A 26,136-nucleotide genomic window follows, 5' to 3' on the forward strand; every position below is an offset into this window, starting at 1 on the left:
GACATGTTATTTCAAAATATCTTATTTCGAAATAACTATTCAAAATTAGATATTTTGAAATTACGCTGTAGTGTAGACGTACCGAAAGTGTGGTATGTCTGACTGACAAAGCATTTAAATTACCCTGCAAACATCTGGGGACAGGAGTTTTTTTTTTAAAAAGAAAGTTCATCTAATTATATTATCTTTCACTTAAGCAAGTTCCCCAGGCACTTTGAGGAGTTATAAATCAGTACAAAAAGGAAACAAACAGTGATCTGAGAAACTGTTTTATACAAATCTATCTCACAGTTACTATTTAGTACTATATGTAAACACAGGTTTGTTAACTGCAACTGAAAATAAGAAAAGGATACTCTAAATTTGCCCTCACAACATTCAGGAACACCTTTGAGCCAGATGCGACTTCCATCTTTAAGCCAGGAATCTCTCACCACTCCTGCCCTTTTCAATGAGTGTTCTGTATTTAATTCTAGAACTAGCTCCAGCACACACTCATTTCAATCCTAGAACTAAGAAACTGATGGGTAGTTCTTTGTCCTGATATCAGAAAACCACAAGGCACCCCAAAAATAGAGAAAAAGGCTTACACTGATTCTCAAAAAGAAGAACTTGCATTCCATAAAGGGAAAAGGATTGTCGAAAACTGTATGTCACCGAATTCTTCTTCTTTTGAAAGATCTTGGTGACCTGAAAATATCAATTAAAAAACAGACAAAATAAGAATGTGTTCTTTAATCTGAATGTCAGTGGAAAGCACTCAACTATAATAATGGAACAATTCTATGCAAACTACTTCAATCACTCTTGGCACTGGTATATCCCTCCTCTACTCCCAAAGACAGTTTCTAGTCTGCAGTACAATAACTATTTGCTACATTTGCTTTTTCCCCCTCCTGCACTGGGATTGGTCTCTTGGGATAAGATTCTACAACCTTTGCGTGCAGAAAGATAAATAAGGCTTGAAAAAGTTACATGACACCTACCTCCCAGAGAGCTTGGAGTGAAAATATCTATGTATTACCGTATTTCCCAAGGCCACAGATAAGAAACAAAGCAAACTTATAGGGATGGTGGTAGGATTCCTATCAGTATGTGGTCTGTGGACTTGGTTTGTGGAACAAATTCTTTTGTAGCTTCCTCCCACTAGTTAATATCTGAAGCGTGTATCCCTTCTGGCTACTACCTGGCCAGAGCAGCTCTTCCTCTCTCTGTCCTACAATGAGATTGCAGAGGGATGGACCAAGGTACTGGAATGGAACTCAGGAGATCTGGTTTCAGTTCTGGAACCTGCTATGTGACGTGGCCACATTTCTTCACCTCCTGGTGCTTCTGATTCCCCTCCTACCCTTGGTCTGTCTTGTCTGATTAGACTATGTTTGTATAGTGCTTAATACACTGGAACCCTGATTCTGACAGACTTCTAGGCACTAAAGAAATACAAATAACTCCTGCTCCACTCTTCAGTCTGTTTTTGAGACATCCTCCACAGTGACTAGATCCTGCCTCTGCTGCAGCTCACAGCTAGCTCATCCAGCAGCAGAATAAGATTGACTCTGTTCTTGTTCATTTTAACTTCTAGCTATAGAGTTCCCCATTTGCACCAATAACTAATGAGACTCTGGTCAGTTTTCACTGATACATTTGACAAAACTATTATCATCAGACTAAGGGAGACAAGATAGAGACTCTTTGCAGAGAATGACAATGTTCCGTGGATTTACTCTCACGATTTGGACATGAAGGTTATTTTTCTGTTTTTAAAGGAAAGCCTGCTTTGTTCAAGCCCCGAGCAATAGTACAAATTGTATATAACGAGCAAGCACTGTACCTATATGGCACCACTCAGAGCAAAATGCCAACCAACTTAATTCCCCAGGTAAAAATCAAAATACATTCGGGGTACGTCTACACTGGCATGGTTTTGCGCAAATACTTTTAATGCAAGAGTTTTTGCGTTAAAGTATTTGCGCAAGAGAGCGTCTACACTGGCATGTGCCTTTGCGCAAGAGATGTGCTTTTGTGCAAAAACATCCGTGCCAGTGTAGACGCTCTCTTACACAAGAAAGCTCCGATGGCCATTCCATTGCCCGTCTACACTGGCCTCTTGCGCAAGAACAGTTGCGCAAGAGGGCTTATCCCTGAGCGGGAGAGTCAGAGTCTTTGCGCAAGAAGCACTGATTTCCTACATTAGAATATCAGTGTTCTTGAATGTAGACAGAGCCTCAGACTGCAGAGTACTGAAAGTATTCCTGCATTTGAAAGTAATTCAAATCAAATGCTTCCAAACTGTTACTCCTTTTATTTGTATTTTTACAAACAATGGGCTCAGCTAACTGTATGCTGGAAGGAAAATAATCTGTACAATATATTTTAACATATTCAACTTAGGGTGTGTCTAGACTACTGAGTTTTGTCGACAAAAGTGGACTTTTGTCGACAAAACTATACCAGCGTCTACACCACCGCTGAGTTCTGTCGACATAACGTCGACAGAACTCAGCAGTTTTGTCGACGCTGGTAAACCTCATTTTACAAGGCATAACACCTTCTGTCGACAGAATTCTGTCAACAGAAGGTGTTATTGCCTGTAGGGTTGCGTCTAGACTACAGGGTTCTGTCGACAAAGCAGCTTGCTTTGTCGACAGAACTCAATGTGTCTGGATGCTCTATGTCGACAGAAGTTTTGTCAACAGTATCTGTCGACAAAACTTCTGTCGACAAAACCCTGTAGTCTAGACGTACCCTTATATTCAAGAGAATAGACACATCTGATCGTAGCACATTTATTGAACATAGATCAATAGTCAGGTGTAATTATTTTTTCCTGTTTTGTTATTTTAATAGCCAGAGAGCCTTTTTTGAAGCAGATAATCTGGAACTATCACAAATATTTTCCGCAACAATAAACTATTGTATTAAACTACTTTCTTATCGCTAACAGTAGTAACTAGAAAGAACTTTTCAAAGAAAATCATAGTATCACAAAATTGTAAGTGAGTGAAGAGGACTAAGAATACTTGGGAATTTATTCCAGTGCTTAATAACCCTGACAGTTAGGAAGTTTTTCTTAATGTCCATCCTAAACTGCCCTTGCTGTAATTTAAGCTTCATGTTCTATTCTCAAAGGTTAAGGAGAAAAGTTTTTCTCCCTCTTCCTTGTAATAACTTTTTATGGTCTTGATTATGCCCACATTTAGGGGCTTAGCAGTGATTATGAACAGTTAGACATGAACTCTTCCTAGACTATTTAAGGATCTAGTTCATAATCATGGGTCACTAGAACACAATTTGTATTGTGAATTGTGACACTTATTTTTTAAATGTATTTGAATTATAATAATCCAGGCTCCTGCTCAATGCTCTGGGGGTCCATCCTACAAATAATTCAGACAGTGCATAATACAAAAAAAGAAATGCTCAGACCACCTTGACTCGAACAAATATTAACCAGCTAAAGTCAGATAATAAAATTAACCTAGAATCTGGGCTGGGATTACTTACGAAAGGCCTGGGGAAAATGACAGGCTTTATTGTCATGAAGTATTAATGATATTCATGCAAGTAATCCATAGCCCTAACACCATGCTTTTTTTCCTGAAGATTTGCTAGAATTGACTTAATTTATTATAAGGATAAACTCAATAAGTAGAACTCAATTTTTAAAATTCAACATATTTGCAATGATATACTCACTGCTTAGATAAGAAAGATCTTCCCCTTGTAAACTAAACTCTTCTACTTCCTCCAAGCGTATGCATATAACATGGGAAGGGAAACCTATGTTGTAGATAACTATAGGATACAACATCCTTAGTTTATAGCTATTAAAATCCAGATCCATAACACTTTCCCTCTTAGTACATACAACCTGTTGGATTTTCAGTGTCCTGTTTCCCATGGAAAACAATGGGAATGGAAAACACCAGGCTCCATCAAAATAGTGCTAAGCCCCAAGAAGACTGAGGGTCACATTTTTAAAGATATTAAGGTGTATAAAGGTGCGTAATTCCCCTGAAATCAATAGAAGTTAGGAACCTAGGTATTTCTGAAAGTTCCACTGGGTGCCATCTACACCAGTTCCATTGGATGCCATGGACTCACTCTGAGAAAGCTGCTAGCAGGTTGCTCCGGCTTGTTTACTTACTGACTCTGCAGCCATGGAGCCTTATGGCTCCCACTGGCTGCGGTTCACAGTTTGCAGCCAAGGAGAGCCACGGGAAGCAGCGGCCTGAGTCTCATGGCTTCCTGCGGCTTCTCTTGGCTGCAAATGGGGAACTGCAGCCAATGGGAGCCATGAGGCTCCGTAGCTAGTAATAAACAAACCAGAACTGCCCACTAGCAGCTCTCTCAGAGTGGGTCCACGGACCTCTCTGAGAAACATTGCCTTAGGCACATGAATACCTTTAAAAGTCTGGCTCCCAGCCTTCAGCAGTATCTGCAAAACATTTGGATTTTAGAAAGCTGGACCTTATGAGTTAGAAAAACAACATTATGTTGCAGACAACATGGTTGATAGTGCTAGTAAAGCTCTCTAGCAAAAAAGCCTTCAGCCAGGGTGCCAAAAATACTCTGATAACACTATCTGGGCAAAGGTTAAGCTGTCTCCCTCTAAGCAAAGATAAGTAAGTGAAAGGCTGCAAAAATCAAGCAATGGAAATAAAGTTTTCTATACACTTCTTGGAATACTTAGGAAGTCTCCTTACTTATCAGAATCTCTGTGCTAATAAAAGCTTATCTTAAAAACATACATTGTGTCTGAAAATACATACCACAAGGAGGTCATTAAATAAAAATATTTCTCGCTGGTGCAGACCAAGCTTCTGAGGTTTATTTGGGTCTGGAACTTCAAACAACCTACAGTAGCAAACAAGTCTCCGATGGGGTAGAGAGAGTACCTATGATATAAAGAAAAAGTACAACACTGATTTCAATTAATAAAGAGTGCCTTTCTTGCCTGAAGACTTTATACTTATGCTAATACTGTACTTCTAATATTCTTAGTTATTTAAGATCATTCATAGACCATTTTTTTCAAAGGATGAACAATATAACAACATAGATATATCTACTGCAAAGTTTCAACAAATCTGCAACATAACGAAATCATTTTGTCAGATATTCTGTAGGGATTTGTATTCTGCACACTGAAACCAATGGGCGTTTTGTATAGTTGAAAAACAATGAACAAAATTAAGGAGAAACTGTGATCACACAGCAAAGTGTTTCCATTTTGTTGCACACTTTTAAATAGCTAATACCAAATAACAGAACGCAAAATTATTTCACTTCTTGTGAGACAGTGAATACACCAGGCTTCAGAGGTTTTTGTTGTTTTTAATCATTTGCTTTTAATTGGTTAATTCAATCTGTGCATTCATGATATCAAGGGGAGGTGGTATGAACAGGAAAAAGTAAATGCATTTTTAGTCTGACTTCTTTTCTCATGCTGATAAGAAAACCAATAACAACTTCCTCCTTTCCTGAAACATCTCTCCCTACATCCTCTACAGAAAATTGTTATTCTGTATCTACTGAGACTTCATGTCTTTCAAATGAAAAAAAGATTATTCTGCCAGTCATATTAAAAATGGATGTTTTTAATTTTTTTCCAGGTCAAGCATAGACTATTCCTTTGCATTTAGACTTCTTTTTCTTATTTTAAATGAACTACTTTATTACAACCTCTTATTTTGCATGAGTAGAGAATGTTTTGTTAGGCCAAGCAAGCTGAACAAGCAGAGACTGTTAGGAAGTGTTTACTATTGCTCTAAATCAGTAGTTCTCAAAACTTATTCACGGTGTGGCCTGTATTTCAGTACAGAAACGGACATGGACAACTTTCCCTCCTTAGTCATTTCATTGGGTGGAATCCTGGCCTTATTGAAATCAATGAGATTTTTGCCACTGACACTAATCATGACAGGATTTCACCCCCAGTAGCCATTACTTATTCTCCTGTGGTTTTTGCCAGAGGAGGATAGTTTTAAAACCTGACTAATACTACATGAGTCCTGCTGGCAGAGAATGCTAGAGAAAAGGTGCTGAGTCAGTTTGCCTTGAGGTCAGCCTTGCCTCGGTTTGCCAGATGGTTTAACCAAAAATACCGACTCCTCCCCCCCCCCCCGCAAAAACAAAAAAACAAAAAAACACACACACATCTGGGGAAAAAATTATACTGAGGGGGGAAAAAAAGGAGAGACCAAAGTTGAGAAAAAACAAACAAAAAAAAACATTAAAATAGCATGGCCCCTTTAAGTGTGTGCAGAGTCAGAATAGGGATAGGAAGACGGGAGAGGTTGAGCACTAAGACCCAGGGAAGGCATTGCTTCCCCTTGATTAGGGTCTTTAGGCTTTTTGCCAGCGGTTACCTTGTTTTCTTGGTCAAGCCAGAAGGCAGCTTCCCTGCGGAACCAGGTAAGGCGGGGGGGAGCAGTTGCTGAGTGTGTCATAGAGTTGCCAGGTGTCCGGTATTTTCGCCTCCTGGCAGGGAAAAAACCCAGAAAATACTGGACATTTTAGGTGTCTGGTATTTTCTGATTTTTTTTTAACTGGACAGGAGGCGAAAATACTGGACTGTCGGGGTCAATACTGCACACCTGGCAATCCTAGCCTTGCCCACTTTATGTTCTGGACTAGGCAGCATGGGCTCCCACCAGTGAAGGTCTTAGAGGTGTTTTAGGCTGCTGCATTCCCCCATCTCCAGGCAGACAGACTTCCCTCCCAAGGGCTGGTAGGCCGGGATCTGCCACTGCAAGATGATAAGGCTCTCAGAGGTAAATTGAGCCCAGTTAATTTAGAATTAACTACAGAGAGACCTACAAAAACATTTTCATCCCTAACCATCAACAGAGGTATCTTCCAGAGCATTTTCACAACCGCCAGCATTGCTAAACACGCACCTAGGAAGTATGAACAGATGCTTCCATTAGCCTATGAAATAAAGCTTTCCACAACTCTACCAAGTTGGCTGCTCATGCAAGGATGGCACAAGGCAGGCAGATTAAAGGAAAGCAAATGAGAAGTAATGGGAAAATACATTCTCTGGGTTATCCTAGGGTAAAATAATAATGTAAAATAAAAAATCATTGAGTCAAATTTGTAAAATGACATCTAATCTTTTGAGAGAAGGTGCTACGTTATAAACATAGTACAAAACTAAGCCAGGGAATTAGCGTTTATATTTCTCTTTCACTGCCTTGACATACATTTTTTAAAATGGTTTTTACAGTAAAACTCCGTTGGTCCGGCATCTGATGGTCTGGAACTCCTGATGGTCCGGCACCATCAGGAACCCGGAAGTGCTCCGGGCAGCTGGACCATTGGAGCTGCTCTGCCCCCAGCTTCCCCAATTCAGCCGCTGTTAAAACTGACCAGCGGCTGAATCGGGGAAGCCGGGGGCAGAGCAGCTGGAGTGCTGCCGGGTAGGTCCGGTAGCGCTGCTCCTCGGGGCTGCGGGACCAACCCGGCAGCACGCCAGCTGTCCCCGATTCAGCCGCTGCTGAAACTGACCAGCGACTGACTCCAGGAAGCCCGAGGCAGAGCTGTTCTGCTCTGGCTTCCTGGAATCAGCCCCTGATCAGTTTCAGCAGCAGCTGACTTGGGTACACCTGGGATAGAGCAGCTGGAGTGCTGCCGGGTTGGTCCAGTAGCGCCGAGGAGCGGCGCTACCGGACCAACCCGGCAGCACTCCAGCTGCTCTGCTGCAGGCGTCCCCGATTCAGCTGCTGCTGAAACTGACCAGCAGCGGCTCAATCAGGGACACCTGGGGCAGAGCTGGACTTTCGGAAGGGGGGGGGGGCTATGAGGGGCCTGGGGTGGGGTGGAATGGATGCATCCCCCCCTTCCCCACCCCCTTCATAGCCCCCCCTTCCGATAGTCCGGCATATCTGATAATCCGGCACCCCCTGGGTCCTAAAGGTGCCGGATTATCGGAAGTTTACTGTACTACTACTGGCAATACTAGGCTGAGATTAAAATAAGTGGAACACTTCATAAGGTTTTTGGAATATAATTGAATTTTTATTTAATGCCTGCTGTATTCATCTATCTTTTGATAAGAGACAAAGTGAGCACAGGGTGGAAGATGTGCCTTATGGGGCAGAATCAATGTAATTTTTATTTTTGCATTGGGCACCTAGATAATGTGGTGGCAATTTCTATTAGCACTGACAATTAAAAAGACAGAACATGAGAAAACACAAAATCTAAAATACTCTAGGCAATGAATTGCAAACTACCTCAAGGAAAAACTTTCATTCTTAGGAAATCTTTATACCACAGAGCATGAATTGACTTCTACAGGAGGTGTTGGCATGTTTTTGCTAAGTCACCAATGAGAAAAGTTTGCTTAAAAGAGTAATCAACTGAAAGACACCTACGTTTTGAAAAAGCCAAAAATACATCAGGAAAATATTAATGTTAGTAAGGTATAACCCTGAATATTAAACTGCCTCTCATTCATGTGGTTTCTAAAGCATGAATCAATATGAAAAGGAATACCTACACAGCCAAGTCCATGATGCAGAGATCCAATCTACAGTAGAAAGACACATACAAGTTTGTTAAACTTCAGAGAAAACAGTACTGTATCATAGCAAGTGAACACTTCTTGGTCTTACCATGACTAGTCACCTATTTTTATTCATAGAAATGTTTTATTTCTTGAATTTTCTTTCACAGGAAAAAAATCTCATCAAATGCATGTGATTCCATGAAAAACTAGTGTGCGTTCGGAAAGGCTGTTAAGTGTTCCTAACTCCACTGACTGCATGGGTACACTGCAGGATCAACCCGTGTTTCTGGAATATGATGCGCCTGAACAAGGCAGGAGCCAGAAATACATACAAATAGTGTCAAATGAAAATCGTGTGACAGTCAATATGATCTCCCCCCAAATACTTCCTACGGAACAGTTAAGACATTTTTCTTCCTATCTCTTCCACCCTCCCCCGAAGCATATGGAAATAGCTTTTGCTAGTATAAGACACTATTAGTTTTCTCATATTTGGTGACACCTTCCCCAGTTCTTCTAGGAGGTGTTCAGTCTTCTTTCATGCCTTGATTACTCCACACATGACAACAGGAAACAGGATCTAATTCACATTTTTCTGTGGTATGCTTTAAACCAACAGAGTTAGTCTCAGGTCAGATAAACAATATTTAGCACTCATCTTCAAAGCTCTTTACAAGAAACTGGGAAAATCTTGAGATCCTTCCTCAGTTTCTAATCTCTCCTTACTCACTGAGAACTCCCAATGGGAAGTAATAAGCTGAACCTCAAAAACTGGAATCTACTGATTGTGGTGTGAGAGTTCGAAGCTCTGGGTTCTACTTCCAGCTGTGTGCCCTTGGGCAAATCAATTCACAAGGTGCCCAACTCGAGGCCCCCACCGCTCCCCGCAGGCCTGACTTTCACAAGCATTGAGTAGCTGGAGTAGCCACGGACTTCAGCTGCAGGTTTTAGGGGTGGATCCAAAAACCAAGGCACCCCAAATTAGTGGACATTTTAGAAAATGTTCCCCTGAATTTCTCTGTGCCTTAGGTGCCTCATTTCTAAGAAAGGGGATAAAAATACTTTCCTCCTCCACATAAGGATTCTGTGAGGAGAAATTAATTAATGACTGTAGAGCACTTCAGGATCCTGGGACAGAAATCAATGGCTAAATACAAAAGTCAGAATCATATTCACCACCCGTGTGAATATACTTATCCCATTCCTACAGACAGAAAAACAGAGGGAGAGGGGTTAAGTGAGTTGCCAAAGCGTAGAGAGGGAGGATGCGAGTGTAAGAACCTGCCCTAGAATTCAAGAGGACTTTGTTCCCAGATTGTCTCGGACACCACAAGAGTACACCAATGTACATCTCTCTCCTAAACACTCCCTTATACAGCATGCTTTAAGGATTAGGAAATACTGATACCAATAAAGTCTTTAATTAAAAGGTATAAAACTGAAATTGCTTTTTCTAAGACGTCACTTTGCAGCAACATGCTCCAATCCTTTTGAAATATAATCATGAAAGGTGCTTAAAATGCAGACATTTCAGAGCCAGATTTCAGGACTGAAGGTAACATGGAGAATGTGTGGCTAAACCAAGTACAAATTGAATCATCTTTATTTTAAAAATAATGTGTAATATTCATAAACCCCACTACACATAGATGTGCACTACCAACTAGGCTAGAATGCAGAGAAATGTTCACTTGCTTAGTGAAAGTTATAAAAACAAGATCATATTTGTAGCAATTTTATTACAGTGACATACTTCTGATCTTCTGTTACTGTCCCGCCCAATTTATATTTCCAGGCAGCCTCGGGTAGCATCCCTTGCGCAGCAGCTCAGTCATCTGGCATAATCAGTTGACATTTCAGTGAAAAATTAACTTACCGGTTTCTTTCCTACGATGAGTTTTTCAACCTTTTGCACTTGGGATACATGATCTTCATTTGTCTTCAGTTCCCGTTTGCGAATTCGCTCATATATTCCAATCAGCATTTCTCGTGGGATATCTTCACCATCATCTACGCCTGCAGAAACCAATGACCACTTGGTTTCGTTACCACTTTGGCTTACAATGACCTGATTAGTCAACACTAGCTCCCACCTTCCCACTTATATCTCGATAACGTGGGCTTCTTACCTGGGCCAAAATACAGACACAGGCAGTCTTAAATTTTAAGTGAATTTTATGTAGATGAAAGTTACCAGACAGCGTGTTTGGACATTAAACTCTACGGCTACATCTAGACTGGCATGATTTTCCGCAAATGCTTTTAACGGAAAAGTTTTTCTGTTAAAAGCATTTGCAGAAAAGAGAGTCTAGATTGGCATGGACGCTTTTCCGCAAAAGCACTTTTTGCGGAAAAGCGTCCGTGCCAATCTAGACGCGGTTTTGCACAAGAAAGCCCCGATCACCATTTTCACCATCGGGGCTTTTTTGCGCAAAACAATACCGCGTTGTCTACACTGGCCCTTTTGTGCAAAAGCATTTGCGCAAGAGGGCTTTTGCCCGGACGGGAGCAGCATAGTATTTCCGCAAGAACACTGACAATCTTACATGAGATCGTCAGTGTTCTTGCGGAAATTCAAGCGGCCAGTGTAGACAGCAGGTGCTTTTGCGGAAAAACTTGCCAGTCTAGACGCAGCTGTGTGTCCCCAGAACAGTACACGCATAGGGCAGAACCAGTGCAACCATTCTCATCTGCCTTGAGCTCTCTGTGGACAGCGCCAGCAAGGGTGGCAACTAATGTGTGAATTGTGGTGGTGGTGGTGGTGATGTGGACACTTGTCTAGAAGGAAAGAAAAGAGCCCACTGGGCACTCCATTCTGCAAGCTGACCTTTACACCAACGCCTAGTGTTCCAGGGAGCCAGGTTCATTTAAAATAAAAGCTGCCCAAAAGTTTTCACATTCTAAGTGACTTTCAGTCACTAATGACCTCAGCTGGATTTGAACTAGCGAAGCAGAATTTTTGAATCCCACATCCCAGATAAAATACCTTTCTCTCCCCTTTTTAATTGAACTTTTCATGTAAGTTGTAACCACATATGTTATGCAAACCAGATTAATCATACACATTATTCTCTCTTTCACCCAACTCATTTGCTAGATATTCTACCATAATTAATAACTATGGGTATTAGTTCGAACTAGGGAGGCTAATGTAGGCATTCGAAGTTGCAAATGAAGCCCAGGATTTAAATATCCCGGGCTTTATTTGCATCTTCCCGTCCAGGTACCATTTTTAAATCCCCTTGGTCCGAACTAACTGCCCACGGCTACACGCGGCCGTCAAACGTTAACTTGAACCAAGTCCTTAGTTCAAGTTAACTGTTACACCTTGTGGAATATTTAAAAACCTGGGCTTCATTTGCAACTTCGAATGCCTACATTAGCCTCCCTAGTTCGGACTAGGGGGCTAGTGTAGACACACCCTATTATTCAGTCTGAAATGAATACACTCCCTAGTGACATTCCACACTAAAGTCATTGACGCTTGTAGGAACTGATGCATTAGAAATCCTCCCATTCCCCAGTCTTATGTCGTGCACAACCCTTCCCACCCCCCCATTTGCACAAATGGAAGTCAGCTATGGGGAAAAAAATTCCCCGCTTAAAGTTGTTTAGCTATAAGTGCAAGTTTTTTGGAACATATCTTGGACTTATAGTGAAGATGGCCTGTAGTGGGCTTATAATGCACACTACTGATCTTTTTGTGCCCTTTTTCACTTGTTGAACAACTGTACTATATAATAGAGTTTATTCAGCCTCATTCACATGTGTAAAATTTGCAAACTGTATGAGCTGCCATCTGACCTACACAAAGGCTACCAGCCGGCCAAGATTCAATTACATCCAGAAAATTGGCACATTACAGAGATGTGAATATAATGCAGAAGATATTTATAATGTATCTCAAGGGAATTGGGAATAAAAGACTGGATAGAAGTGCTTTATAATGAGCATGGAATATGGATGATGCAGGATTACAAGCCTAATTCTGATTTCACATTATTTTAGGGATAACAATGCGAAAGTCAATATTTTCACACCAATGTAAAAGCATTATAAGTAAAATCAGAACTGGGCTCTACATATTTTATCTTTTTCATAGATCATGTCTGAAGTAGGGTTGCTCTTCGGATGGCTAGACAAGTTTTATATATAAATAATATACATTTCCCTAAACAAATAAAAAGCTTTGCTAACAATCATTAAAGCTTTCTCACCCCTTAGATTCTTAACAAAATCTTCCAGCTTCATCTTGCGTTCTGGTTTCACATTTGGGCTATACATGTCTGTGTTTAACAATATGATTGCGAAAGCTAGGATGAAGATCGTATCAGGATTTCGGAACTGTCTCACAACGCCGGGATTGCAGATACAGTAACGCTGGCTGTAAGACACAAAGAGGGGACATAGTCGCAGAGCATTTCTTAACTGTGGCCTAACATCCATCCAATCAATGAACTGTTGCCTTCAGGAGGCCAATTTTCATATAATTTATGCTTCACACATTTTCTTTCCTATAGTACTTCTCTACCCCATCACATTTTCAGAACTAACAACCTGGAATGCTGAAGTAAAAGGCTTAAGTTTTCCATTTTGTGACCAATAAACTGATTAGCGGGGCCAGATCCTCAATGGGATTAACTTCTGTCGTCTTCAGTGGAGCTGCTCCTGCTTACAGCAGCTGAAGATCTGGACAGGATTTTTACATTGATATTTTCGATGCTTTACAGTTTTTCCTTCCACAATAAAGGACATTTATCTGGGCTATAATAACATAATGCTCTTCACCCCACTGTACTTAGCAGCTTTTAAAAGTACATGGACATACTGTAAAATGTAGAAGTCAAATGCCTCCAAATACAGAAACTAAGGTTCTAAAATTACAACAGTGAATTTTCAGGCACAGATATTTGAAGTTTTAAAAAAAAAAAACCTTACCAATCAAATTGATTTGGGAGACAATTTTTCAATTTAGAATATATTATATAAAGGCATACCGGGGGGGGGGGGGGGGGGAGAGAGGGCTCTGTAAGTCGCCCCAGTATACATCTGTTCCGCACTAAAGTCGCTGATGCTTGTACGAACTGACGTGTTATAAGTCCTCCCATTCCCCACTCTTAAGTTGTGGGGGAAAAAAAGTCCAAGTTTTTTGGAACGTATATTGGACTTCTAGTGAGGATGGCTTGTAACAGAATAATTATACTAATACACTAACAATAGCACATAAAAGTTTCTTATTCTATAATTTATACATGTATAATGTACGTGTATATAATGGATAAAGTAAAATAAATACATACATCATGTAACTACATAAAACCTCCTGTTGTTCTCAAAGGCAACTTAATCCAGCCTAACTCTATCCAACCTCCATGTTTCACATGTGACAGCTGGATGGTGTCAGGTGCTCTGACAGGATGCCATACCTAAAAGCTTCAATGAGTCGTTCTACTTTCTGAGCTTCTCCTTGAACACGGATATGAGCCTGAAATTTCCTGAGAGCTTCATCCAGTTCCATTGCTGAAAAGTCCATCTCATCTACAACGCAGCTAAGACAAAACACATTCTTGTTTGTTCTTTGCCCCTTCAAAAATATATTATTCAAAATATGTGAAATAGGGGGAAAAAAACAGCATTTTCAGCATTCTCCCACCTCTTGTAAAATATTAAGCCACAAATATGTTTCAGAATATCCAGATTGTTGCAGTAATTGTCCATGAAAGTGTAAGAGGGGAACTGCAAGGAATTTATCGAGGGGCAGGGGGAGGGACGGAGAGCATATGTAAGCAAGCTATGATTTTTCTATATTGCAGAGCTGCTGATCTGATGAACGCTGATCAATGTAAAGCACGCCACAGTATCGCAAATCAGTTTCGTGTTCCCAACTCAGTGAATTATCAAGCTCTAATAATACTAATTTAAAAGATTTTATATTGATTCAAATACTAACTCAAACAGCTGTAGTAAACAGGACACTCTGCACCAAGTGGCTATGGGTTCAAGAATTTTCTTAAGAAAGGTGTAAATTTTCTAGCTTTGTATGATATTTTTATAGGCTCTCTCAACTCCTCATCATTCACCCCATCTTTCAGTTAATACATTCCTGGCAAGTCAAGTATATGCTTGGTTAGTATAGACTGTGGAACTAAAACGGGATGATCACAGATCCAGCTATGTCGAAAGGCTACTTTCAAATCAGATAGTTGTGGGCTCCTTTTCTACTAAAACCTAAAAAACAAGTAAATAACCAAACCTGTATCACTGCAAGTTATAGCACAGTAATGCAGATGCTAAAAGAAGAAAGTATGATCCAGGTTAAAAGGCTTTTAATTAAATGATGTACAATAATAAACTAGCATACACATTTCTCTTGCAGGATGAACTATTGTCATACTACAGATTAATTCCAAAGTGCTGTAATAACTTCAGCCCATATGCTTTCCTTCTGAGCAATAGTACAAGGAGAGAAACGAAGGAGAAATACACACCTCTTCATCCCTATAAGGACCGACCACACACACACACACACACACACACACACACACACACACACACACTTCATCCCTATAAAGACAACCACACACACACACACATACGCACACAATTGCTACTGTAAACTCTGGAGGTTTGAAACATCACTGTCTCTCCAACACTGCAGTTTTTTTTCTTTAAAAGGAACAGCAGGTACATAGAATCATAGGACTGGAAGGGACCTCGAGAGGTCATCGAGTCCAGCCCCCCGCCCTCAAGGCAGGACCAAGCTGCGTCTACACCATCCCTGACAGATGTCTATCTAACCTGTTCTTAAATATCTCCAGAGAGGGAGATTCCACCACCTCCCTTGGCAATTTATTCCAATATTTGACCACCCTGACAGTTAGGAATTTTTTCCTAATGTCCAATCTAAACCTCCCTTGCTGCACTTTAAGCCCATTACTTCTTGTCCTGTCCTCAGAAACCAAGAGGAACAAATTTTCGCCTTCCTCCTTGTGACACCCTTTTAGATATTTGAAAATCGCTATCATGTCCCCCCTTAATCTTCTTTTTTCCAAACTAAACAAGCCCAGTTCATGAAGCCTGGCTTCATAGGTCATGTTCTCTAAATCTTTAATCATTCTTGTCGCTCTTCTCTGTACCCTTTCCAATTTCTCCACATCTTTCTTGAAGTGTGGCACCCAGAACTGGACACAGTACTCCAGCTAAGGCCTAACTAGCGCAGAGTAGAGCGGAAGAATGACTTCACGAGTTTTGCTTACAACACACCTGTTGATACAACCTAGAATCATATTTGCTTTTTTTGCAACAGCATCACACTGTTGACTCATATTCAACTTGTGGTCCACTATGACCCCTAGATCCCTTTCCGCCATGCTCCTTCCTAGACAGTCGCTTCCCATCTTGTATGTATGGAACTGATTGTTCCTTCCTAAGTGGAGCACTTTGCATTTCTCTTTATTAAACTTCATCCTGTTTACCTCTGACCATTTCTCTAACTTGCTAAAGTCATTTTGAATTATGTCCCTATCCTCCAAAGAAGTTGCATCCCCACCCAGTTTGGTATGGATCAGCTGGGGTGGATTCAAAGCATGGAAAGGGAAGATATAGGGTTTTGTGGATCTCCAAATATCCTTGGCAAGCTGTATAATGGGATATTTCTTCAATTGTCCCTACTAACATCTTCTCATCAGCCACAGGGACAAAAGTGATGCTGTGGGTAGCTAAAGCTAGAGCCCATAATTGCAAGCATTAGGCTCACTCAGAATTAACTTTCCCTGATCTCTACTCCAGGTCTTAAGTTTGTGTGGGATGTGTGTTTGGAAGATGACATGCTGCTTAGTATGGCATCCTCTTGATGCTTATTCCCTTTGCAGACCTCATGCAGAGCAGAGAAAGGAGGGTACAAAGGAACATCCCACTTAGCTGCTTTTCCCCACCAGTGTAACACTACAACTGACTCTGAGATTTAGTTCCCTACTCTACTGCTAAGGAAAGCACAATGGTCTTAAAGCTTTATAAAGAATTCACTGAAAAGACGACAAGGAGTCCTGTGGCACCTTATAGACTAACAGATGTATTGGAGCATAAGCTTTCGTGGGCAAATACCCTCTTCGTCAGACAGCTCGTCAGATGTCTTGAGCAGGTAGATGATTAACCATGCCTCATGACACACCCCCTCTTGACAAGGGGTATTGCACTAAGCGAGAATGTTGTCTCTATGCAACCCAGGGATAGCCTGACATTAGGGGAATCCCCAGATAGCCAATGACCCCGCCCTGAGTTTGAAATTTAGATTATTTTCTTGGAGGTTTTCAAAATTGCATGGTGATGTTTTTAATACAATGAAATGTTCCCATGTGGTATCTGCATGTTCATGTATAAGAACCAGAAAGTGCACTGTGAGGATAAATGAAATATAGCTACAACCACTCAAAATAATAGCACAGTAAAGCAGATGCTACAACAAGAAAGTATGATTCAGGTTAAAAGGGTTGTTATTAAATGTACTGATGTAGAGTGACAAACCAGCATACACATTTCTCATGCAAAGTAATTACATGTTTAAAATTATTTCCATTTTTACTACCTGCAGCTACTATTGATATCACGGGGGAATGAAATCACGTTTCAAGTATGATTTAAATCTAAAAGCAAGTCTTGATCAAGGATGGAAAAAAAGAGTCACCATTGTGCTGTGGCGCAACAAAGAATGCACGTGAACAAACCGAACAGCAGGGCAGCCTGGTTTAAGCCATTGTGCTTTTTGCAGCCACTGCTCACAGTGCGGTCTGAAAGTCTATTCGGCTATCTTGGAACAATTTTTTTCCTAACACAGCTGGGGGAGATTATTTTAAGAACATATTAATTTCAGCAAGAATGTAGCTAGGAGATCACAGGCAGGTGGGTGTCCTTTTTGGCAATTTATTCAGCCAGGAAAGCCCATCAGATATACACCATCTGGCTACCAAGGAGATTCTTACCCAATTTGCTGTTAGATTGCCTGAGGCACAATGAGGTTAAATGATTTGCCCAGCATCACACAGTGAATCAATGACTCATTTTAGGTTTGAATCCAGCCTCTTCCTTGCTCACCATAGCTTACTTGGAGCATTAGACTATATGCCAGGAGCGGGCATGATCCAGATCTGGCCTGTCAGGCCTTTGGATCCAGCCTGCTGGGATCTTCAAGCAGGCTCCCTACCTGCTGCAGCCCCAGGCCTACTGCTGGGGCCATGCATCTCTATACGCCTTCCTTGGAAAAATCTTCACTTCGGTCGAGCAGTAGCACAGATCCAGGGAATGGCTGCAAATGGTTAGAATGGGACAGTCAAGCTTCCTGCTGAGTAGTCTGACTGGATGAACTGCTCAGCTGAAATCTGCCACTTCTCTGAGGCTTCATGCAGCAGGACTAGTCACTCCAATTCATTGCATACCTTTGTGTAGAACCCAGTCCCCATTCAATTAGCTCCTCCTGCTGTTTGTGCAGTAAAGATGCAGCTCTTGAACCAGCTGGTTTCTAGATAGAAGGTCCCTCCAAGCAAAGATAGGTATAAATGCAAAGAAGCTATTCTGCTACACTGTTCAGCTTGCACAGTTGAGATACAACACACAGTCACAGATCAAGCTGCACATTCAGTAAAAAATATAAATTAAATTATATATTTGAAACAAGGCCTAGTGAAAAGTTGGTGTGGGAACCTTATTTTCATTTCCTTCATTTGGGTGCTTGAAATTGTGCATTGCCATAATGTATTTAATTTCCATGTTTCATGACTCTGCCCTCCAAAATTAAGGAAATAGCTTAAAAATAAAAAGATTAAAAATGACTTCAGAGTTCTTTCCTTTTGCTCTCTAGTTTTTGTGGCTTTAAGGGGTCAGATGTTCAGGATTTTCTCTATAGTGATTAGGTGTAGAAACTTATTTTTAAAAAAAATGAACACCCAAGTTTCTCATTTAATCACATGGCTCCTAGGGCTTGGCTTTAAGAGAAACACCAACTATCATGAGGTCTGCGATAACTTCACAAGATTAGTTATCCACCTCCAGTAATATCAAGAGGGGTACGTCTACGCTACAGTGTTATTTCAAAATATCTGATTTCGAAATTAGCTATTTTGAAATAACGCATCTACACACAAAATGCATTTTGAAATAGTGTTTTGCTATTTTGAAATAGCGTGTCCACACTGAGTGGATTCGGAATCGCATTTAAGGTCAGGAGTTACTTTCTGTGACTGCTGCCTGAGGATATCTGAGGTCTGTGCTTAAAGGGACTCCCACTCCCTGGAGAGCCGGTCCTCAGGTTTCCCTGCTTGCTTGCCTACCTTGATGAAGGACAGCAAAGCAGTTTTGTCTGTGTGTGCTCTGGTTGTCCTCACTCGGGACACCACAGCGCTCTGCAACATGGAGCCAGAGCTGCCCATGGGCACGCTGGTGCTTTTCGTGGAGACGTTGCTGCGAGCCTGGCTGCACCTGCTGCAGGCGGCCATCCGGGAGGTCCATTGGGGGGTTGTCAGGATCCAGGAGGCCCGGCGGGAGAGCTTCCACCCTCAGGAGCACTAAGAGCCTCCCTGGTCTGCCTCACTGGGGGCTTGTGCCTCATTCCTCCCTCATGTCCTTCCACTTACCCCTCCCTAACCCCCCTTCCTGATGTCAAATAAAATACATGTATTTTCATAAACACAAACTCTCTTTATTTAACAAAACTGGGGGGGGGGGGGGGGGATGAATAAAACTCTGGTGAGACTGGGGAAAGGGGAGGAGAGAGGGTGGGAGAGGGGAGAAGGAAACCTGGGAGGAGGGAGCTGGAAGGGGGAAGCAAGGGAAAGAAGGGGGAGGGGAAGCTCAGGATTCAGGGTTGGGGATCTCGCCGGACCAACTTGATTTTCATGAGAACCTGCTCCTGGGTTTGCATGTGGCCTTTGGTGGCCAGGCTGGCAGCTATCCTGCCATAGACGGCCACGTTCCTCCATCTAGTGCGGAGATCATGGACATTGAGGGAATCCCCGATAACCAGAATAAGGTCCATTATCTCCGCCCTGGACCAAGAAGGCGCCCGCCTTCTCTGGGCCCTGGCAGGCTCCTGGGAGCTGGCAGACTGCTCCTGGGGAGCGGTGGAGGGCTGGCTGCCAGTGGCTTGCTGGCTCATGTTTCGGGGCCACTGGGTCAGGGGCAGTGACTGTTGGCTCTGGGCTGGCAGGCTTGGAGCTGGCACAGGCACTGTGGCCAGAGTCAACCCCTTTAAGAGCTCCAGGGAGTGGGGGAGGGAGAGAGTGTGGCCACCAGGGTACCTGGGAAGGCTGGAGGCCCCCAATTTCGAAATAAGTGTCTACACAGCACTTATTTTGAATTAGCTATTTCAAATTTGGTGTTATTCCTCATTGAATGAGATTTACCAAATTCGAAATAAGCGCTCTGCTATTTCAATTTAATTTCGAAATAGCAGTTTGGCTGTGTAGACGCGAGTAAAGTTATTTCGAAATAATTTTGCAGTGTAGACATACCCGAGGAGATTTTCTACGGGGGCAGAATTAGGCCTTTGCTGACCAGACTGAAAGTGATTTTCCAATAACTTTTACATTTTTTTTAGGGCCCCCATCTGCCCTAAAGCCAAGAAAGGCATCCAGTTCTCAATAAAGATTTGTTTCTATGCAATCTCAGCAATTTTTGCTGTGGTCTTGGTCAAAAATGTGTGATTACAATTTTTGTTTTGCCTTTTTAATCTGGGAAAAGTATAACCCTCCCATATGTGCCCAATGCAGCTAAACAACTAGCTGTTTCTTTGTGCAGTAAACAGTAATTCTTCATGCAAGTCACGTGCACAAAACAATAAATCTGAGCCAAGATATAACAAGCTTTGTTGGTGAAGGCATCATCCATAAAGATCTTGAAAATAATCGCTGCTAAATGAAATAGCAAATCACTTAAAACCAACAAAAGTAACCAACCTCCATCCTTAACAGACAGTATTTGAATACTCTTAACCAAACTGTTGGTAAGTGTAATTTAATACTTCACTTTTGCTTTCCTTTCGAAATGGGTTTTTATCTAATCCTTTGCAAGAGATGAGTCTTAGACGTCCTTGTTAGACAAGCGCCAGCATAAGAAGTGCCTGTGTATCTCTATGAACTAGTAATGGTTATTTTCACGATCCTTTACTGATGAAGAGTTGTGTAGCACATAATGGTTTGCTTTTTTTAAATTTCACACATTAAATTATTTTAGAACTTGTGGAAGGAAAAGGTCTCAAAATAAATAGACACAGTCCTCCCCAGTGAAATTATAACATACATTAAGAGTAAATATGCATTGCCATATAGTGTATATACATTCTTATAAGCATCCTACTTAATCAGCTTGATTGAGAAACATTAGCATTGGCGGAAGATAGGGAAGAGTGTTTATTTCTGCATGTTCTTTGTTAATCCTTACAGTCTGGAAGGCTTTTATTTGAAAACACTTTCATTCCATACGTAAAACATTCAGCGAGCATCAACCCTTTTAAGTGTCCCTCAGGGCCAATAACAAATTACCCACTCAGCCAACAAGACCTGTGCCTAGGGGCCCTCACCAAATAGGCACCCTCATGCCCTAGCAGAAGCACCATGCGGGTGAGGGAAACCCCTGCACCTCAAATCTATTACCCCAGCATGACTGCAGAGCACTGCAAGCAGAAAGGGTGGGAAGGGCCCCCCCCCACTCAGGGGCAGATATAGGGCAGGGCAAGCAGGGCGGCCGCCCCGGGCCCCACGCTTCAAGAAGCCCCGCGCATGCGTCGTGGCAAAGGGGGGCCCCGTGAAATTGTGCTGCCCTGGGCCCCGCGAAATGGACATCTGCCCCTGCCCCCACTTGCTCTGGTTCAGGGTCCCTCCTCTGCACGGTCATGACCATCTAATGCTCCATCCCATCCCCTCACACACTACTCACTCCAATACATCTCGGTTGAACTGCTTCTGTCGATTGCCCAAAAACTCTCCAATCATCTGCCTGCTGAGTCCTTTCCTTTGTAGGAGAAAATGGGCGACGCCAACAGGAGTGTCCGGCACGAAACCTCTCTCGATTAGGTACTGGACTCCTTTTTCAGGTTTTCTAGGGAGAAACAGAAATGCAAAACCACTTATTTCATTTCCTTCATTCCCAAAACTGTTCTTAAGTGACATTAACGGGATGAGTTAGAAGGTGGACTGCTGTAGTTTTAAGATATGGGTAGTTATACTGTAAAACCCACAGAGCTGTTTTATTTTGAAATGGATCTTCATGATGAAGCACTAAAAGTCTTTCTAACTGCATTTCTGCAGTACTCATCCCGGTGACCCTTCTCCCTGGTCTTTCCAGGAGCTACACTATCCAATCAGAGCACTTAAGAAGCTTCAAATGTACCATGGAAGTTGTTACATCATAAGTTCAGGCCTAAAATGACCATCAACATCAAATGCTAAACTGAAGACAAACACATTGTGCTACCGATGACTGCAAGAGAGCCATGTCCTCTGAAAACAATTTTTTTTAAATCTAATCAACACATCTTAGTCACCAATTCTGGGGAAAAGAGGCATCTAAAATTCACAAACTGAAGGAAAAGAAGAAAAAAGCAACAGAAAATGCAATTCAGACAAAGATGGGAGAAGGTGTAAATCAAAGAAGGGTAACTCCTCTCTTTTTATTTACTACTTCTTCCAGCTTCTCAACATATACTTCACAGCAGCTTTTGATTCCTTCAAAATCATTTAATTCTGTGCAATTACATTCCTTCATCCAACACCTCCAATTTTAGCTCTGTATGATTTTGGATCCCCCCAAAATGAAAAGTATGCAGATATTTTTCTGACAAACATTAAATAGTGATGATTTTGTATTTGCTATAAATTTGTAGCTTAGGCAATCATATATTTTATTCTTGTATTTTAAATGAGAAAGTCCTGATTGCAGCACAAACAATATGTTATGTTTCCAGGGCTGCTGCCTAGCAGACACCCACAACTCGTAATACAATGCTTTCACAGATCCAGCAATTTCATCGCCTCCTCTATTTTCTAAGGAATTATGACACAACGGACACCTGTAAAAATGAATGGTTTGCAGCTTTCCGGATGAGCTGAAGGAAATTGCATTTCTTAATGCTAGTGAAATCAATTTCAAAGAACAAGGTGACCCTGCTATTTTCATACAAGGATGATCATACAATCATAACCCTTTCCTCAATATTTTAAACTGAAAATAACATTACCAAATAACCCAGCATTCAACCCCCATTCTCATTACACTATTGCACATTTGATGCCCAAGTAAATGTTGGATCGGAAAAACAGGGATGTAAATAAGTAGTCAAGTATACGATTAACCCTGTGCCTAGGCTTATCGGTTAATCTAACAGACTACTCTCATTTTCCCACCCTTGCTGCCTATCAGAGGCAGCAAGACGGGTGGGTAGAGCAGAAGCCGGTGCTGGGGATAGCTGGCTTAAAAGCTGGATCCCCCCAGCATTGGTTCCGTGGTACCGTCTAGCCCCCCGCTGTGCTGCTGTCTCTATCAGAGGTAACAGTGCAGGGCGGCCAGGGGAGGCTGCTGCAAAGCAGGCTCTGTCCGCCGTGAGCCTGGAGGCTGCTCTGTGGGAGGCAAAGCAGCCTGTTTGCGGTGCACTCGGACCTCCCACGGTCAGGGGCTGCTGCTGCAAAGAAGCATCTGTACGCAGTGCGCTTGGACTCCCCGCGGACAGGAGCTGCTGCCACCCTGCAATGCTGCCTCTGTATCAGTTCTGGTCCCACTCCCAGGGAGCTCCCTAAAACCCCACATTGCTGCCTTTGTATCAGAGGCAGCAGCGCAAGGTAACAGGAAGCCAGTCCACAAAGGAAGCTGGTTTTTAAATTGGCTCCCCTCACAAACCAGCTCCCACCTGGCACCTGATACAGAGGCAGCAGCGTGGGGTGGCAGGGAGCTAGCTCCGCAGGAGTGGGGCAGGACTGCACTGGCTGCTACCCCAACCTCCACCCCCGGGAACTATAGACCAGCTGAATAACCGCTAAGAATTCAGGTGGCTACTCGACTATTCAATTACTTGTTAGCTAACATTAGTACAGAAAAATGCATCAAATTTCATCAAAACTGAGCAATCTCAAACATTTCCATCTCACAATCTTTTAAACCAAGTTTGGTGGCTCTTTTCATTTCAAGCTAGAGTAGCAGGAAACAGTTATAAACTTGTACAAACTCAGGACAAACTTGTAAAATAATCCTTTCAGAGACCAAAACAGACCATTTCATCAGAAGAAAATATTTAAAGAGCTTATTCTCACATTTTTGAATCACACTTCAGAATTCTGGAGCTCCCTGAACTTCTAGTTTCAAAACACCCCAAAAGATCCATAATAGGAAATTTTCCCTGCTAGTGTATGGGTTCCTGCACAGCATTTTTAGTTAAGTGAACTCATGAACTTTTCATTTCAGCAGTTGCTAAGCAAGGAAAACAAAGGACCGATAAAAAGTAAGACTTTTCCCATACACCAGAGACTGGATCTTCTAAAGAGAGGGAAAATATTAGATATTTTTTCCTAGATGAAATCATAACTTTACCTGCCTTTCCTCTTCTCCTCTCAACGAAAACCCCGAAGCCAAAAAGTAATACAACAAAAATGATTGCAGGTCCTATGTAACATGACTGATGAGCAGAGACTAAAAAACATTGGGTTTAGTCAGGAGAAGAGAAGACCGAGAGGGGACATGTACGTAAAGGGTTGTTATAAAGGATGATACTGTACATTGTTTTCCGTAACCACTGAAGACAAGGCAAGAAGCAATGGGCTTAAATTGCAACAATGGAGATTTAGGTTATATATTAGGAAAAACTTCTTAACTGTAAGTGTAGTTAAGCACTGGAATGAATTACCTAGGGGGACGGGACTGTGGAATTTCTATCATTGGATAGGTTTAGAAAAAGGTTAGATAAACGCTTGTCAAGAATGGACTAGAGATAATAATTAATCATGGCATAGTGCAGGGGACTGGATTAAATAACCTATTAAGGCCCATCTTACATTTCTACTATTATCAGTAGGTTGCTGATTTAAGTAAAAACTATCCCAACTTTCCATTCAGGGAACGCTACGGAATCCATCAAGAGGTTAGAAAATTTAAAAGTTACTGAGTATAAATTTAATGGAGAAAGGGTTTAGGTGTTATACTTTCCTTCCCCCTTTAGTAAAAATTAAATAAAAAACAAAAGGAGCCAAATCCTGCCCTCTAAAAGGAATGTTCTAAGAACGGTATATCAAAAAATCAAAGCCTAACATCATCTTTCCAGTTTCTAAGCCACAAGAATATCCAAATACCCCCCATGTCTGCAGGTTAAAACAAAAACAATCCAGGCTCCTGAACTTTGGTTAATGGCAAAATATAGACTTTGAGTCATTTGAAAAAGTGCTGTCAGAAGATTAGTGTTTTGTCTTTCAATTACAGAAGAAAAAAAGAAGTCTTCAGTTTTAAAGAGTCTTTCAAAGTTGATGTTAGGCTATCAATCCTCTCTAAACAGCCAAGTTATCCAAAAAGTACCTTCTTTAAAAAGTCAATAACCTTTATTACACATCAAGATCAGTTATCAGTGAGCAGAGCCATAGCTTTCTTCAGGGAATACGAGATGCATGGTTTTTCAAAACATTCTGATTATATCCATATTAGTGTTTGATTAAAAAAGTCTGCTAAAAGTTCCAGGCATTTCATAACTACTGATATAAACAAGGATGTTATTTTATTAAAAATTTAAATACCTCTCTTGTACCAAGCTATTTGGGTATAAACTCTATTTTGGTGACACCGGTGATAACCCAGAAAAACTCCAATGAGTTCAAGTAATCAGTGCCATACTTCAGAATGTAATGGTTCACTGAGAACTGCTTCAGCCTCTTGGGAGGAGAATTCAGACTCTTTCTTTTACACCACTTTTATCATTCTTCAAATAGTCACATAGTAATACTTTTTCAATAGGAATAAAGGACTTCTTGAAGCAAGCAACACTGCCAGAATTGCTTTTAGACTGGTATCCAAGGCTTACCTTGGTCCTTTGGTAACTGAACGGTCTTGTCTAGAGGATATAACATAGATCTAGTGGCCTGGAGCACCTCAATTCTTTAATTTGTACTCCTCTGTCACGGACATGCTATATGGCTTTGGATAAGTAACTTAACTGCTCTGTTTCTCAGTTTTCTCAAACAGATATACTACAGGCAGTCCCCGAGTTACGCGGATCCGACTTATGTCGGATCCACAGTTACGAACGGGGCTTTTCGCGCCCCAGAGGACGGGAGCGGCGGGACGCCCAGATGAGCCGCGGTCCTGCCGCCTGCGTTCTCCGGGGCGAGAAAAGCTACTCCCCGTCTCCTTGGTCTGCTGGTCAGACCAGGGAGACGGGGAGCAAAGCCTCGGAGGACACCCGCAGCGGGACAGCTGTGGCGCTCCTGGACTGTCCCGCTGTGGGCGTCCTCTGCGGCTTTGCTCCGCGTCTCCCTGGTCTGCTGGGGGGGAGGGGGGGCGCAGCTAGTGCCCCCTCCCCCCAGCAGACCAGGCTTTTCTGCCCACAACGCCTGGGGTAGAGCAGCTGGGGCGCTGCTGGGTTGGTCCTGCAGCGCCGCTCC

The 26,136-nt window shown here is 42.0% G+C and overlaps 1 protein-coding gene across 12 annotated transcripts in view; it reads right to left on the bottom strand.

The window, feature by feature from the left end:
• Positions 1–26,136, bottom strand: part of IQSEC1 (IQ motif and Sec7 domain ArfGEF 1) — a 611,669-nt gene that overhangs the window by 24,328 nt on the left and 561,205 nt on the right. For all 12 annotated transcript variants that reach the window (XM_075939721.1, XM_075939719.1, XM_075939722.1 and 9 more), the window contains 7 exons: positions 21,440–21,601; positions 13,942–14,064; positions 12,733–12,899; positions 10,392–10,531; positions 8,507–8,536; positions 4,773–4,898; positions 591–690 (listed from right to left, as the gene is read on the bottom strand). In XM_075939721.1, coding sequence (XP_075795836.1) covers positions 591–690; positions 4,773–4,898; positions 8,507–8,536; positions 10,392–10,531; positions 12,733–12,899; positions 13,942–14,064; positions 21,440–21,601 — 848 coding nt within the window. The remainder of the gene's footprint in view (positions 1–590; positions 691–4,772; positions 4,899–8,506; positions 8,537–10,391; positions 10,532–12,732; positions 12,900–13,941; positions 14,065–21,439; positions 21,602–26,136) is intronic.

Source organism: Pelodiscus sinensis, chromosome 11 (assembly GCF_049634645.1).
Source record: "Pelodiscus sinensis isolate JC-2024 chromosome 11, ASM4963464v1, whole genome shotgun sequence".
NCBI classification, from domain to species: Eukaryota; Metazoa; Chordata; order Testudines; family Trionychidae; genus Pelodiscus; species Pelodiscus sinensis.